The sequence below is a fragment of the Alligator sinensis genome, unplaced genomic scaffold (genome assembly GCF_000455745.1).
Source record: "Alligator sinensis unplaced genomic scaffold, ASM45574v1 scaffold54_1, whole genome shotgun sequence".
Taxonomy (NCBI): Eukaryota; Metazoa; Chordata; order Crocodylia; family Alligatoridae; genus Alligator; species Alligator sinensis.
This window is the reverse complement of record NW_005841962.1, coordinates 1281703-1297128: the sequence shown is the minus strand read 5'-3', so window position 1 is coordinate 1297128 and position 15426 is coordinate 1281703. Positions and strand designations below refer to the sequence as shown.

At 41.7% G+C, this 15426-nt stretch overlaps 2 protein-coding genes across 9 annotated transcripts in view; one reads left to right on the top strand and one right to left on the bottom strand.

The window, feature by feature from the left end:
• NPHP3 (nephrocystin 3) overlaps positions 1-5681 on the top strand; it is a 41716-nt gene extending 36035 nt beyond the window's left edge. For 3 of the 4 annotated variants that reach the window (XM_025200283.1, XM_025200281.1, XM_014518515.2), the window contains 3 exons: positions 4174-4299; positions 5063-5178; positions 5470-5681. In XM_025200283.1, coding sequence (XP_025056068.1) covers positions 4174-4299; positions 5063-5178; positions 5470-5650 — 423 coding nt within the window. In that variant the 3' untranslated portion in view covers positions 5651-5681. The remainder of the gene's footprint in view (positions 1-4173; positions 4300-5062; positions 5179-5469) is intronic. The other variant, XM_025200282.1, reaches the window with a different exon arrangement.
• A 1955-nt stretch (positions 5682-7636) lies between these two features.
• Positions 7637-15426, bottom strand: part of UBA5 (ubiquitin like modifier activating enzyme 5) — a 15312-nt gene continuing 7522 nt past the window's right edge. For 4 of the 5 annotated variants that reach the window (XM_006020627.2, XM_025200284.1, XM_025200286.1 and 1 more), the window contains 4 exons: positions 13244-13379; positions 12533-12608; positions 11332-11438; positions 8008-10894 (listed from right to left, as the gene is read on the bottom strand). In XM_006020627.2, the coding sequence (XP_006020689.1) occupies positions 10811-10894; positions 11332-11438; positions 12533-12608; positions 13244-13379 (403 nt within the window). In that variant the 3' untranslated portion in view covers positions 8008-10810. Of the gene's footprint in view, positions 7730-8007; positions 10895-11331; positions 11439-12532; positions 12609-13243; positions 13380-15426 lie in introns of those variants that run through there. The other variant, XR_003093292.1, reaches the window with a different exon arrangement.

Genomic DNA, 15426 nt, shown 5'->3' with positions numbered 1-15426 from the left:
ACACCGGTGAAGGAACTGGTGGAAGAGCCAGCTGGGACGCCGGTGCAAGAGCCGGCTGGGACGCCGGTGAAGGAACTGGTGGGAGAGCCGGCTGGGACGCCGGTGCAAGAGCCGGCAGGGAAGCCGGTGAAGGAACCGGTGAGAGAGCCGGCAGGGAGGCCAGGAAGGAAGCCCGCAGGGGCAACAGGACCTCGGGTCTCGCAGTCCTCGGACCGGAGTCCAGCTTAAGACATCGAGTCAAGCTGGTCAGGGACGAGGGAAGAGACCAGACGGGGTCGGCTAGAAGAGACTGAGAGACCCACGATCAAAGGTGGCGTTGGCCGGGGTATAGGGGAGGTTGGAGCCCCGTAAGTGCCCGCCGAAGGCGTGACGGCACTGGAGGCCACAGTGAGGGGGAACCCCACCACTGAGGGTCCAGATAAGGCTGTGGCTGGGGGGGTTCGGGGGGGGGGCGTGCCCCCCCCCCCTGGGGGCCGCCCGCAGGACTGGGGCAGACCCAGTCAGCCACCCGAGCCAAAGCAGCCCGAGAACGCCTTTTGGAACAGTGGCGGGCACAGCTTGTAATAAATGGGCATTGCTGAAATGTAGAAGAACTGAGTGCAGGAAACTAGAACAGAAAATGGACCAGAGTCAGATACCTGACTGTAGAGATTTACTCACCATAGACTAATTGTTGACTCTATATACAGTTCTTATGACATAAGGCTGCGAATAGTGATGCTTGGAAGAAACAGAAAACTGTAGACTTAAAATCTAAGGGTACTTTGGAAACCCAAACATGTTCCCCAGGGGGGAAAAATAAAACAAAAACACTATGCCCCATAAATCAGATATAAAGGAGGTTACAGATTCAAGTCTGGAGTAGAACAAAACTTAAGTCTACAATAATACTAGTTGAAAAGTGAGTCTTAGATAATATTTTTTTAATTATACATTTCTGTTTTTGTGTTGAAAACAAACATTCTTCTTTACCACTTCTGGCAGGTTGGGGAGTACTAGTGCAAACAAAGGAGAAATAATTTTGACTGACAGATATGAATTGGAAGCCTTTAAAAAATACTCTCCTGAATTAGGTGCTGGTACAAGGGTCAGCAATATTTGGGGCAGAGTGCCAAAAACTCCCACAACCTCAACTTGCCAGGGGCAGACAGCAGGGGAGCCATAAGGGACCTGATCCTTGTTATGGAAGCGCAGTCCCGGCCCCTTCCCTGCTGTCTGCTGCAGGGTTCATGTGCCAAGCAAAATGCCTTTGTATGCCACACTCTGGCATCTGTGCCGGGGGTTGCCTACCCCTTTGCTAGTGGAAGAAATTTTATACTGAAAAAGCAAGTTTGAGAAAGAGATGCCAGTAGTAGAGGTAGCATCTAGAAAAGAGATGCACAATCCTGCAAGGTGCTTACTTCTTTCAGTTCTTCAAGGATTTTAAATGAATTAGAAGTACTCAAGCTCCCTGTAGGTTTGGACTCTTAGCGGATATCTATAACAACCAATTCCCTGTTGATTTATCATTAACTAGACAAAGTTACAGTTGTTGGTCTGAAAACAATTGCAGTTTTTATAAGCTGTTTATTCAGACAAAGATGTTATGCCACTATGTGGACAACTGGAGACCCTCTGGGTTATAATCGGTGGGGAACATGGCACAGGGGACACAATGGTGGGAGTCTACTACAGACCTCCCACCCAGAATCAAGAGCTTGACCAGGAGTTCACTAGGGAATTGGCTGAAGCCACATGCTTCCAGTGCATGGTTGTCATGGGAGACTTCAACTACCCAAACATCTCGTGGGAAGAGCGCTCGTCCAAATCTGAATGGTTGCAAAGCTTCCTCACGTGTGTGGATAAGCTCTATCTGACACAAGAAGTCTACGGGCCAACAAGAGGTAAAGTGCTGCTCGACCTGGTACTGGCAACTGGGGACGACCTAATCAGCGACCTAACTATCAAAGGGAACCTGAGTGACAGTGACCACGAGCTGATCACCTTCACCATCTGCTGTAAAGCGGGCAAGTCAGTCAGCAATACAGAAGTTCTCAACTTCAGGAAAGCTGACTTTGACAAGCTCAGGAGGCCTGTCAGTGAGGCCCTAAGGGACCATGACCTAAAGGGGAGGGGAGTTCAGGAAGAGTGGTTGCTACTCAAGGGAGCAATACTGGGTGTACAAGCTAAGTCTATTCCATCTTGGAGGAAAGGCAACAAAAGGGCACAGCAGCCCCCCTTGGCTCAGCAGGGAAATAGCAGACCTCCTGCGTCTAAAAAGAACTACAAAGGTTGGAGGACGGAATCCACATCCAAGGAGGAAAATTCTGCACTGGTCCGGACCTGCAGAGAGTGAACCAGGAAAGCTAAGGTTGTTACGGAACTCCAACTGGCTACAAGTATCAAGGACAATAAAAAGTCTTTTTAGATATGTGGAGAGCCAGAGGAAAAGCAAGGGCAACACTGGACCCCTGCTAAACCAGATGGAACAGCTGACAACTGACGCCCAGGAAAAAGCAAACTTGCTAAATGGGTAAAAAGCAAACTTTGAATTGGTCTTTCACCAGCCCCATGGGATGCCCGCAGATGGGAGAACTGCCAACCGATACCCAGGAAACAGCAAACTGGCTAAATGGGTACTTTGTGTCAGTTTTTCACCAGTCCCATGGGACGCCCTGACGGCCCTGACAGTTTACACCCAAGGGTACTCAAGGAGCTGGCAAGCATCATAACCCAGCCCCTGGCACGGATCTTCGAGAACTCCTGGCACTCTGGTGTAGTGCCCAAAGATTGGAAGAAAGCCAATGTGGTGCCTATCTTCAAGAAAGGGAGGAAAGTGGATCCGGCAAACTACAGGCCCATCAGCCTGACCTCTATCCTGGGGAAGGTCTTAGAAAAGATTATCGAAGAAACGACTCTTAACAGGCTGGCTGATAGCAACATCCTGAGGGATAGCCAGCACGGGTTTGTTGTGGGTAGGTTTTGCTCGACCAATCTTATTTCCTTTTACGACCAGGTGACCTATCACCTGGACAAGGGAGAAGAGATTGATGTCATATATCTTGACTTTAAAAAAGCCTTCGATCTGGTATCCCATGATCACCTCTTGGCAAAACTGGCCAACTGTGGCCCAGAGGGTGGTAGTTGACGGAAGTCAATCGTTGTGGTGCACTGTGATCAGTGGGGTCCCTTGAGGCTCTGTACTTGGACCTATATTATTCAACATCTTCATTAATGATGTGGACATTGGAGTCAGAAGCGGATTGGCCAAGTTTGCTGACGACACCAAACTTTGGGGTAAAGCATCCACACCTGAGGACAGGAGGGCGATCAAGGCGGACTTTGACAGGCTCAGAAAATGAGCGGATGAGAACCTGATGGTGTTTAACACTGAAAAATGCAAGGTTCTCCACCTTGGGAAGAAAAACACGCAGCATGCTTTTGGCTCGGCAGTGCTACCCTGGCTAGCACTACAGACAGAAGGGACTTGGGGGTCATGATTGACCACAAGATGAACATGAGCCTTCAATGCGATGCTGCGGCTAGTAAAGTGAGCAAAACACTGGCTTGCATCCATAGATGCTTCTCAAACAAATCCCAGGACGTCATTCTTCCGTTGTACTTGGCCTTGGTGAGGCCACAGCTGGAGTACTGCATCCAGTTTTGGGTTCCACAATTCAAAAAGGATGTGGAGAAGCTTGAGAGTCCAGCGAGCCATGCACATGATCAGAGGGCAGGAAAACACGCCTCATGATGAGAGGCTGAGAGCTATGGGACTCTTCAGCCTAGAAAAGTACAGGCTCAGGGGTGATCTGATGGCTGCCTAAAAGTTTATCAGGGGCGCTTAACAGGATCTGGGGAATGTTTGTTCACCAGAGCGCCCCAAGGGATGACAAGGGCGAACGATCATAAACTCCTCCAAGACCGTTTCAGGCTGGACATAAGGAAGAACTTTACTGTCCAAGCCCCCAAGGTCTGTGCCGCCAGAGGTGGTTCAAGCACCTACTTTGAACACCTTCAAGAGAAAGGCGGATGTTTATCTTGCTAGGATCCTATGACCCCTGCTGACTTCTTGTCCCTGGGGTAAGGGGCTGGACTGGAAGTTCTTCCAAGGTCCCTTCCAGCCCTAATGTCTATGAAATCTATGTTGGCTGTAATCAAATGGCTGTATCACTCTACTGATTTATTTTCCAGGGAAAACTTGACAAGGCTGTACCTCTATACGAGTTGACTGTTGAAATCCGGCAGAAGTCATTTGGTCCAAAGCACCCTAGTGTAGCTACTGCCTTGGTAAACCTAGCTGTCCTTTATTGTCAGATGGTAGGTTTTTTTCTGTCATATGCATTTGTTTCATAGTTCAATATTTCAACAGTTTTAGATATCAAAGACATTTAACTCCATTTAAAAAAATCCTTATAGAATTTCCATTTAGAGTAACTGAAAGAGCTTACTTAGCAGAGGAAACTAAAGTAAGCAAAATGTGATTTATTTATTTTTTTATTTTTAATTGATTAATTTATTTTAATTTTATTTGGAATCATAGAAATATCCCATAATCAGGACCTTTTGGTTTAAACTAAACGTAAAAGGCATCTTTAGCAGCATGGTGTCGGAGCATCATGTGCGAGCACTGGTGTAATACAGTCTCAGACAGAGCACTACATACAGCTATGATGGTGCTCATCTTTGGAGCAGTGTTGAACAAGTGTGGATCTGTATAGTGTTTGAGGTCTGATAAAGCTGCACTTGTAGACAAACGTAAAATAAGTTAAAGAGAAATGTTATCAACTTCATTCCTTAGTCTCCAGAGCAGTAAACTTTTAGCAGATTATACTTTGCTTTGACATTATATTGCCTTCCACGTGCTGGGCAGGGGTCTGTAACCTTACTTTAAATATCTGTAATGTCTTAAGAATCTTATCTAAAACCTAGACATGCAACATATACTCATTTGAGCTGAGTTTTGAAATTAAAAGATGAGGAATGTCTCTAATATTTGTAAAAGCAAGGCAGTAAGTGTAATATACCCATTTAAATAACCAATTTTTAATTTAGTCTTCTCTTCCCATTCTCTTACCAAAAGAAAAAGCGAACTGAAGCCTTACCTCTGTATGAGCGTGCATTAAAGATTTACGAAGACAGCTTCGGTCGTATGCATCCTCGTGTGGGAGAAACGCTAAAAAACTTAGCTGTGCTAAGGTAAGCATGTAGCTCTCGCCATGTTCTCTCAACAAGGCAAACCACTCTTAAATAAACAAATGGCTGGTTTGAGCACACGCTTTTCAGCCTTTTGTGGGCTAAGATCACGTGTAGGCTAATCACTTGCAGGCTCAGATCAAGTGTAGCATCAGTGTATTTAGTAGAAAATGTGGAGGCTAACATTTATTGTTGGTAATTTGAATGAATTGTATGTGACTTGTAAACTTCTACAGGATTGAGTTAGCATGGGATGTTTTAATCAAATTTGACTTTACTTTTTCTCTACCAAAGTTATGAAGGTGGAGATTTTGAGAAAGCAGCTGAACTGTACAAGAGAGCCATGGAAATAAAAGAAGCAGAGACTTCGTTGATAGGAGGAAAAACTCCATCCCGACACTCATCCAGTGGAGACGCATTCAGTTTAAAAAGTGCGTTATCACCAAATGTTTTCCTAGAACATGGACAGAGGTGATGCAAAAAGGCACAAAAAGGAACTGAATACTAAGAGACAACCTCTAAATAATGAGGGAATCAAAATTAGTTTAAGCAGCCTTTGGAGATGAAGGTGTTGTTTTGTAAGAACTATCATGCTGACTGATAATATGAACAAAAGGTTTAATTGAAGTTATCTTCATTCATGCTATTTTTGTGGACCATTCTATATGGAGTTGGTATCTTCTGTTACACATATGCCATTTGTGTTGCTTGTTGTTAGATTAAGTGTCTGCATATCCCCAAACTAAAAAATTAGGCAGTATAGGCAGATCCAGGGCACACACCAGAGGCCCAAACTGTGTCCTGATACCCAACACTTTGCTCAGGGTGATATTCAGGGCTGGTCCAAATCACTCCGATGCTCTCCAGAGCCATCTTTATTACTTAATTTGTGGGTTTGGGCATGAATAGGGTTTATTTCTCTGTTGTGGTCCTGGGCTCACTTGGGTGACTGTGTAGACATAGCTTTAGGCTTAGACAGTAGCTACATCCCTAGTGGCAGAAATGCTCGTCTCCAGCTAGAAATGGGGACCATGCAGGCAGTTTTGCAGTTTCACCTGCAGGTAACAGGCTCTATCTGGTAGAAAGAGCTTCTTTCAGTAAGGAAATTCTTGCCTCTGCAAGAGTTTCTGGCGCAGGAATGAGTGCCTGTATGCTTTGGCTGTTCCACTCCTGGAGACTGAGAGTGGAGCCAGGGAGAGGTTCCCTATGCGTTCCCCAGGCCTGGCTGAACCCAGTCTGGGGAACAGCTGCTGCTCCACTCCTCTCAAGGCCATGGAGGAGTGGAGTGGCAGGGAAAAGCTCCCTGCCCCTTCCTGAGCTTGATGTCACCCCAATTCAGGTAATGTGTGGGGAGTGGAGGCTACTCCAGTCTTCCCCAGGGACCGGGAGGAACAGAGCAGCACCCTTTAACCATGCTGGGGAAAGCAAAGGGAGGAGGAGATGTGGCAGCTGCAAGCTGGAACACCCATGTTCTCCCCTCTTGTTTCCCAGAAATTTGCAATGGTAAAAATGAATGCTTGTCCATAGTCTTGCTTATTCAAACTGTGGCTGATGCCAGAAAATACATGACATTAATACCTCTTACTGCAAGTTGCAGGGTGCAGTCAATAAAACAGGTACTAGTTGTAGATAACAGTAGTCTCTTCGTATTTCCACACTTCAGCATTTATGCAGTTTTATTACTGTTGCTTTCTACCTCTTCAGGAGCAGTTTAAATTGTTCTAGATGCAGTAATGTTGCAAGTCATTTTTGCCTAGAGGAGAATGCAAAGCATCATTTGTTGATATTTTGGCTTTGAGGAAATAGGTTTCCTGGTACGAAATCCTTCTGAGTTTCTTTTTCTAAGATAGTTACTGGGAACACTAAGTTAGCCCTGTGAATTTTTTAAATGTAACATCCAGTTATTTTCAGTGAGAAACTACAGAGACGATGAAGAGTTAATTGTAGATAAATATTTAAGTCAGTTTAATAAAACTGCTCACACTACAGCCTCCAGTATTTGAATATGTTTGTATTAATCAGCAAGAGAATTAGGGCATATTTTATGCCCAGTGAACAGCAGTAAATTAATAATCCTGTGTTTGTGTGCATCCTTCTAAGCCAGATACCTTCACAGATCATTTTAAAGTCTCTTCCTGCTTATTTATAAATAAATACAGTAAATTAAATGGACTTATTTATTTTTTTAAAAGATATGCACTTTTTGGTGATTATTGGAATCCTTTGAAGCATCAGTATTATGTTTCACAAAGTCATAATCTGTGTGTTCTCCTAAATTTAAGTAGCAGAGACTGATATCCAAGAAGGATACTGTCTTTTCCAAAAATACACTTTTCCCTTTAAAATAAGCACTAAAGTTTAGTTAAACTTCCTTCAGCCCTGGTTCTAACTAGAAAGAACATGCTATTTAGGGTAGGATATAACTTGGGAAAGACAATTTTAAGCAACTGCAAATGAGTGTATGATATCAAAACTGCCATAACTGATTAAGATTTAGTTGGAAACCTCAAAAGTGTTAGGTTATTGCAGGGGTTTAGGTTGTAGCCGTGTTAGTCTAAGGACATAGGCAGACAAGGTTCCTTGGGTGAATTTGATATCTTTTATTAGACCAACCCAAATAGTCGGAGAATAGTTATTAAGCAAGCTTTCGAGTTCAAAAACCCTTTGTCAGGCTAAGGAAGTTTCAGCAGTTGGTGTGTGCTCTTCCTGGATGGAATGAAAAGTAAAGAAGCCAGGGGCAGGGCCCAGCCATTCCATCCAGGAAGAGCACATACCAACTGCTGATACTTCCTTAGCCTGACGAAGGGTTTTTGAACCCGAAAGCTTGCATAATAACTATTCTCCAACCATGTGGGTTGGTCTAATAAAAGCTATCAAATTCACCCAAGGAACCTTGTCTGCCTTAGGTTATTGCAGCATCTCTAATAAAAATTGTGATGTTATATTTCATATGTCTTTGCTATCAAAGCAGGATTTTTTTTACCACACTTGTATTTCTTTATATATTTTTGACCAATTTCTTTAGAAGACTTTTCTAATATAACCCCCCCTCCCCCCCCAAAAAACCTGTTTTTCCACAACCACAGCCTAAAATTATCTTCCTCCTTAGTCCCTGTATAATCATGTCTTTGGGTAGAATACTTATTAGGTATTAAATTGTCATGCATGGTCTATCTTTCTCCTCTGAAAGTTTTGTTCTTGGTTTGACATTTTTAAACAGGCTTTTCACTTTTTCATTTCTTTTTTCTTTTTCTTAAGAACTACAGTGCCATTTTAAAAGCTTTTCCATGGATTGAATTCCCAAACTTTTAGCTGTCACCATTCCTCTCTGAATACACTCCAATCTGATATCATTGTATGACTGTGTTAACAAGATTTAATTGCAGTGTTACTTTTCTAGAGATGGATAATCCACCCTTAGGCAAATTAGCTACAGCAAATGTAGTTTGTGCATCATGTGCATAAAATGAGAAGAACTGTATATCAGATGAGAACCAAAATTGATGTAATTTATTAAATATTGTAACACTTGTGTGCTGGAGAGCTCCACATCAACACAGATGATCTCAGTGTATCAGCGCTAATTTAATAGGACAGTTCTATAGCAAGATCTCATTTCTCAGATTTACTGTTAAAGTTGTAGCACTTGATATTATATTTTGTACCTTAAATAAATTAATAAAATAAGACTAAAATCTGTATATTCTTACTTTGTCCAACATATTAAGTTGCCAGGGGGGAGAGAGAAAAAATCTGAAATGTCCATTAAAATCTTCCCACTTAATGGAAGTGTGTGATTCTACTATACTAGTACGTTAATTTTTTTAAAGAAATTGCAAAGGTTAAAAAAAAAAGTTCCATTGCACATCAAAATAGAATCAAAGACATACATTTTAATTAGTTTTAAATACTGGTATGCAATTCCCTTCAAAATGTCTTTTAAACATTATGATCCTACCTAATATCTTTGCAATTTGAAAGAGGCAAATAAAACTGTTTCTGTTAATACATTTACCTCTTATGTATACTGAATAAATAATGAGTCACTTGTTGTGTATTAATCAGTTACTTCATAAAACTGTATATGTGATATAACTTAATATTTGGCCTGTATAGAGGTGTCAGCCATGTGGATAGCAGCTGAATGCTGACCAAATCATTCCCATTTCCTTTTGGCAGATACAGTTAAGAATCTTGCTGCAAATTAGCTTTAAGAGTGAGAACTGGGCACATACTTGATGCTAAAGACAAAAGCCCTGTACATGTGTGATCCCTTCCCCCCCACTCCAGCAGCCACTTCTCAGTTTTGATTTTGGCCTTTCCTAAAGGAAATGCAAGCTAATTTCATCTTCCAGTTATACACAGAGCTAACAAAAACCTATTGTTTTCAAAAGGGCCTGCTAACAAGTTACCTTAACATATTGTAATTTATAAAGGAAAACAGGTTTTGAAGTTTACAACTTGCCTCTTTGTATTCACTGCAAGGAGGAACATGTATTTAGATTCAAATACTGCATCCTATTAATGCTTAAGAGACAATTTATAGGAGTGGTACTTCAGCACTGATTTTAACTTGCAGAACAGTACCAACACTATCGAACATGCAGACATGAAGGGTAATTAGCACCAATTTGCTATTCAAGACATGATAGTTCAAAATTATTGTACTATATTAACTTTGCATTATTTGTAAAATAAGTAGCGTCTTAAACTGAGTGACTTGCAGCCTTAAAGTTGGATCCTGTTAACTGGGTTTAGAATCAAGTTTTGCATATACAAGCTTGGGTTAGGTATTATTCTAAAATAAACTACTGTTAGAACAAATTAACTTTTATAGGGTAACAGAAGAGAGTTTTGACTGTTCCTGTGCAAAGTTTCTTTTAGCGACTAATCACAAGGATTTAACATGTAAACATATGGCTGTCAGCTGTAGTTATGACCAAATAAGACATTTGTTTTGGTCTGTTAGGTCAGGAACCTAACAACAAACTTACCAAACAAACACATGCTTAAAGCACACTCTCAAACACAGAAAGTGTACATGTTTTAGAATAAATGAGGATATAATACAAACTGACAAAACCCAGGAGATGGATACTCTATCCTTCAAATTTTTTAAGTAAAATTTAAGGCTCAAAAACATGTACAGTAAAGTCATAATGAGAACAGAGACCATACAGGTCATTAAACAGCAGCCAGCTGGACATTTACCACTATGACTTATTGGACTTGGATTTGAACTTGGCAACATGACAGACTTATCTGTCCTGTCACTTGATTTACCCAAGGTTACTCCATCTCCAGGTAGCAAAGTATATTTTTATGGGTACTATACTTAACGTTATTTTTGTCAGTTCGTCTACCACCTTTAATTTTCTGTTGTGGATCTGGATTCTGACACTGCTGAGACATAACAGCTAATAAGAGTACAACTCTTAACATCAAACGCAAGTAGACAGTAGAATGTAAATATAGAAAACTGAGATAGCGTTATCTTTGTCAGTAAGACAGCACTTTTACCATAAATTCAAGTTTTAAAACTGTTCTCATAGGAGTTTAATTTCCTCAAATATATCTTGCAATATTTCTTGATCTCTCACACGGTCCAAAACATCCAATTTGATATTCCCTTTATCTATATGTTCTTCATTTTGGCCATGAGTTCTTCTAGGCTTTCCTCAGATTCTGCCACCGTTTCCTCAGCTGCAGCATTCTCTTCCTATTGGCAAGAGGGGAAAAAAATAAAATGAGGTTTAGTTTGTTTGTATCTTGGTTTTTTTCCAGAACAAAGGATCCAAGGATTTCAGAGTACAAATTGGAAGATTAAACCTAAAATTGTTCACAGTTGTGTGGCTGATTAGAGTTCATCAATGGACTACTATTCCAATTAGGATTTAAGATAAAACTGATAAATACTAGTATTAAATTCAATCCTGAATTTGCTTGCAGTCTGACTGCCATCTTCCTTTTAATAGAAAAAATATTATGAAAAAGGTGTTTGGAATATAAAAAAAAATCTGGAAAATTCCTGTTTAAACTTCAACACAAATTGATCAAAAAATTCTCAGGGTCCTTGGAATAATTTGAAGCTAGTTTTATGTTTCAGAAGATTTTTATTGTACAAAAAGTGGTATAAAATAGGACAGCCAACATTACCTTACTAGGTATGGTATATGCTACAGTAATTCCCTCTGGAAGATTGGGGATTGGACCAGAAGCAGCTTGCAGTTCCTCTTCTGAAACCTCTGATACCAACTCAATGCCTAAGTAGTAAAAAGAAGTTAAATGGGCAACTATAATAGCAAATGTTCTAATTAAAGGACCAAGTCAGTACTATTAGACAAAAACTGCAGCAATCAGTCTCTTGAAATACATAGTTTAGCAGCTTGCCCAGAAAGATGATGCTGAGGGGAGAATGGAGCAAGTTTGTCACTGCAAGATTTTTTCCTACAATGTATTTTAAAAAGCACAAGGAATAGAACTTAAGCCTTCCCTGCAATGGTTTTCAAAATAGGGGTAGCATACCCCATGGGGGTACACACTGCTTTGTCAAGGGGCATATGCCTAAATGTTAATAATGATGGTGAAGCTTCTAATTGGTCAATGCATAGTGAGCAATGAATGGCTTTGCCATACACAGATAGTGTGTATGCAGACATATTGGGTGTACAAGATATATCTGCAAAATACTGCTGCTCCTAAGTAGTATGTGGCCAAACAAGTTTGAAAACCACTGCCCTACCCGATACCCTTTTTCATGTTTTAAATCTTCAGTTTAAGGACACTTAACCTGATTGCAAGCTTACATTTTCCTTCATTAAAAGTATAATACTTAGAAAGTAACAATTTCAAAGCATTCTTTGATGAAATGTGCTTTTGGTTTCAGCATAGCAATGCTCTTAAATCCAGCCCTTGAGGGAAATAAAAATTTATCTGAGGTGTCCTTAGTGAGGTACTGAGAGGGAGTTAATGGATGCTCATTGATCATTCATGCTCATCCTTTAAAGAAGGGACAGACACCCAGGTAAATTTAAATACAAGACGTTTTTCCTCTAAAGGTATAAAATCTAATTAATATTTTCAAAAGTTTAAAAGAAAAATGCAAAAAAAAAAAAAATTAACATTCTTCTGCAATTCTGAACAGAAAAGCTCAGTGTTGGAGAACCAAAAGGTGAAGCAGGTTCAGGTATATCAAAACAAGAGCCTTAGGATTAATACTTAAGCAGAAAGTGTGGTAAAAATTATTTAAAAACTTGAAACAAAAACCCCACTGAGAAACCCATGGTGTTCAGATTTGAGGATTTTAACTGAAGGCTGACACTGCCAGTGTCCATTTGATTTCAAGTCAATCTCTTACCCCAGTCATTGTCTTCATGTACTATTTCTTCTTCCTGTTCAATTACTACTTGTTTTGGTTGTGCAGCTTCTTTTTTCTGAAGAGATGAAAGAAAGAGAGAGACCCATGAATTTGCAGTTGCTATTTTTGTTAAGCAGTTGAGAAAAAGGAGTGCTAAAGCAAGCTAACAATATTATTTAAATGGGCTACTACTTTATGGACATTTAGGAAATGTTTACGGATTTAAAAAAAAATGGACTCTCCTTTTTACTTCGGAGAAAATACTGCTTTGAAGATTCAGTATCTATGCCCTTCGATTATGGGTGAAAGGAGCCATAGTATGCATGAGAGAGTAGAACTCATAGAAGTATCAGGGAAGACCAAAGTTAACTTTTGCGAGTATGAATTCGAGCTCCAATAGTGATTGTGCTTATTTTTTGTTTAAAAAGAAAATAGGTAACTATAAGCAGAATTTTAATTAAAAAAAGTTAACATCTTTAGAAACAAAATTTAGGATAGAGTTGCTTTGCAAACCCAAGACCTAATTGATTGCAGAGAAAAATTGTTTTGGGGACTAAGGTTTGCCAAGCTTACTTGACATGACCTGAAACTGTTTGCAGAATGTGCATTATGAAAAAAGAAACTAACATTACCAGTTTTCAGCATTTGATTAGATATTTAGCATGCATTAAGCTTTTTAATAAAAATCCTTCCAAAATATAAGAGTTTTACCTTATATATTTCCTGCTGTGTCCTGCAATTTTTGTCGCTGCACTGTGGGTTTGGCTTCATTGCCATAGTGGGAAAGAAATCCTGCATTGCATTGTAACCAAGATAGTAACTCACAGTACCAAAATTTAGTAGATACCTAGAAAAAGCAAATTAATAGGCATAGTTTGGTTTACAGATTCAAACATAAGTGAGTTTTTCCAGATGTCATTTTTAAAATACATTTGTACCAACAACTGTAGACAGGTTGTGACACTGAATGTTTGGTATTTGGGTTTAAGCAAGCTGTACCACTCCAGAACTTATGTATCAGAGCTTCTGATAGTGTAAACTGGCACTCCTTAGTTGATGCTAATGAACATATGCTGATGCATACACCTGTTCCTTTATATAGGGATCTTTTTCATTACAACCAGAAAAGCTATATTCAGAGTGAAAGCTTCCTCTCCACCCCACTTCAGTCTTAACACCTACTATTTTTAGGAGAGAATTTTCAAAGGCCAGGCAGTGTGTGTGGAAGGCAGCTGGGAGCCTGAGCCCCATGCCCTGGGGCAGGAGCCGCCTAGCTGAAGACTCCTCCCCACTTAAGAGTAGCATGGCAGGGGTAGGGATGAAAGGAGCAGAGCAGCACCTGGGCGGCTGCAGCTGCATCAGAAACAGCCCTGCTGGTTAAATGTGCATACTGGCTGGGAGAGCAATGCAGGCTGCACCACCTGGGCAGAAGCATGGGAGGCTCAGCCCCATGCGGAGTGTTGTGGGGGCAGTTGCGGGCTACATCGCCCAGGCAACCTCTGCTGCATAGACCCCAGGGCTCTTCCCTTCCCCTACCTCCCCAGCTAGCTCCCAGGACCTAATGCCCAGGCAATGCCTCTTCCCCTTCCCCAACACCTGGCAGGGGCATGCAGGGAATGGATCACACACTGCCCCAGACCCACACATCCCTGCCTGCAGAACTGGGGTCTGTCCCAGCTCCAGCCACATGCTGTCCCCATCCTGAGATCCTGGGGTCCCTGTGGAGACTGGCCTGGAGCTGCACAAGCAGGGTGCACAGCTGGGGGGGTGGGCAGGAAGCTGCATCTGGGCCTGGATCTTGGGGCAGTGGCAACGCAGGCCTGGGCCTAGGGCAGAACTGTTATTCACTCCCTACAGGCCCCTGCCCGTGGAACCCATGCCAGTCACAGGGGCATGTGGGTAGTGGGATCATGGCTCTGGCCCAGGCCTTGTGCTGTCACTGCCCTTTACCATGATCCTGGCCTCACCCACCTTCCCTGCTCCCCACCCACCCACCCCCATCCCACATAGGGAGTTCTGGCAAGTTATTGTTGAGGGGAAGGGAGATGGGTTGCTGATCCAGCCTCCAACAACTCATCAAAACACCCTATTGTGGCCCCTGGGCCCAAATAATTGCCCACCCCCAAGCTAGAAGTTTCTGGGCAATCATTACCAAAATAAAGCTTGTCTAGAATTCGATAAAATTTAATGAAGAACTTGACTTGTTCCAGCCAACCTGATGCAATTTCATAGCTTGTCTATCTGCATTTAACAAGAAAATTTTGAATGCTGTACCCAAACGATTCCAAAATTTCTACAGATGTTCTAAGCATCGGGGTAGAATTCTATCAAATTTTGATGAAAACTGGAAAATGGAAGCGGGGAGACACTGGGCCCCCCCATGTGGTTAGCATGCTTGTAGACTTCAACCAGGGCTGCAAGGATCTTTAATTCAAAAGTAGTAGCAGATTTAGAATCACATCCACATACTGCATCAGCTATGACCATCAAACAAGTAGAGTTAAGAACACTGGCATACTAAGAGTACATCTATATGGCACAATGTACAGGTTTCCCTCGCTAACCGCTAGGGTTAGGTTCCTGAAAGTTCCTGTGGCTGGCACGACAAAAGGCTTATGGGAAAAATGGCAGGTGGCAGGCTGATGTGTGGCCACGGAAAACCATAGCTACTCAAAACTGTATACTGTGATAATATTCTGTACACCATTTTGACTAAGCGTGGATACTCAAAACCGTGACTGGCGAGGGAAACCTGTATGGTGATCTCCATGGAGAGAGAAATAAGCAAGTTCAGGAATGGGAAGCAATATACAGCCACATTAATTAGAAGTGGTGCACCAATACAGCTATGTAGCACTTCCAGAATGCACGTTAACTTGTTCAGAGGTAGCTCA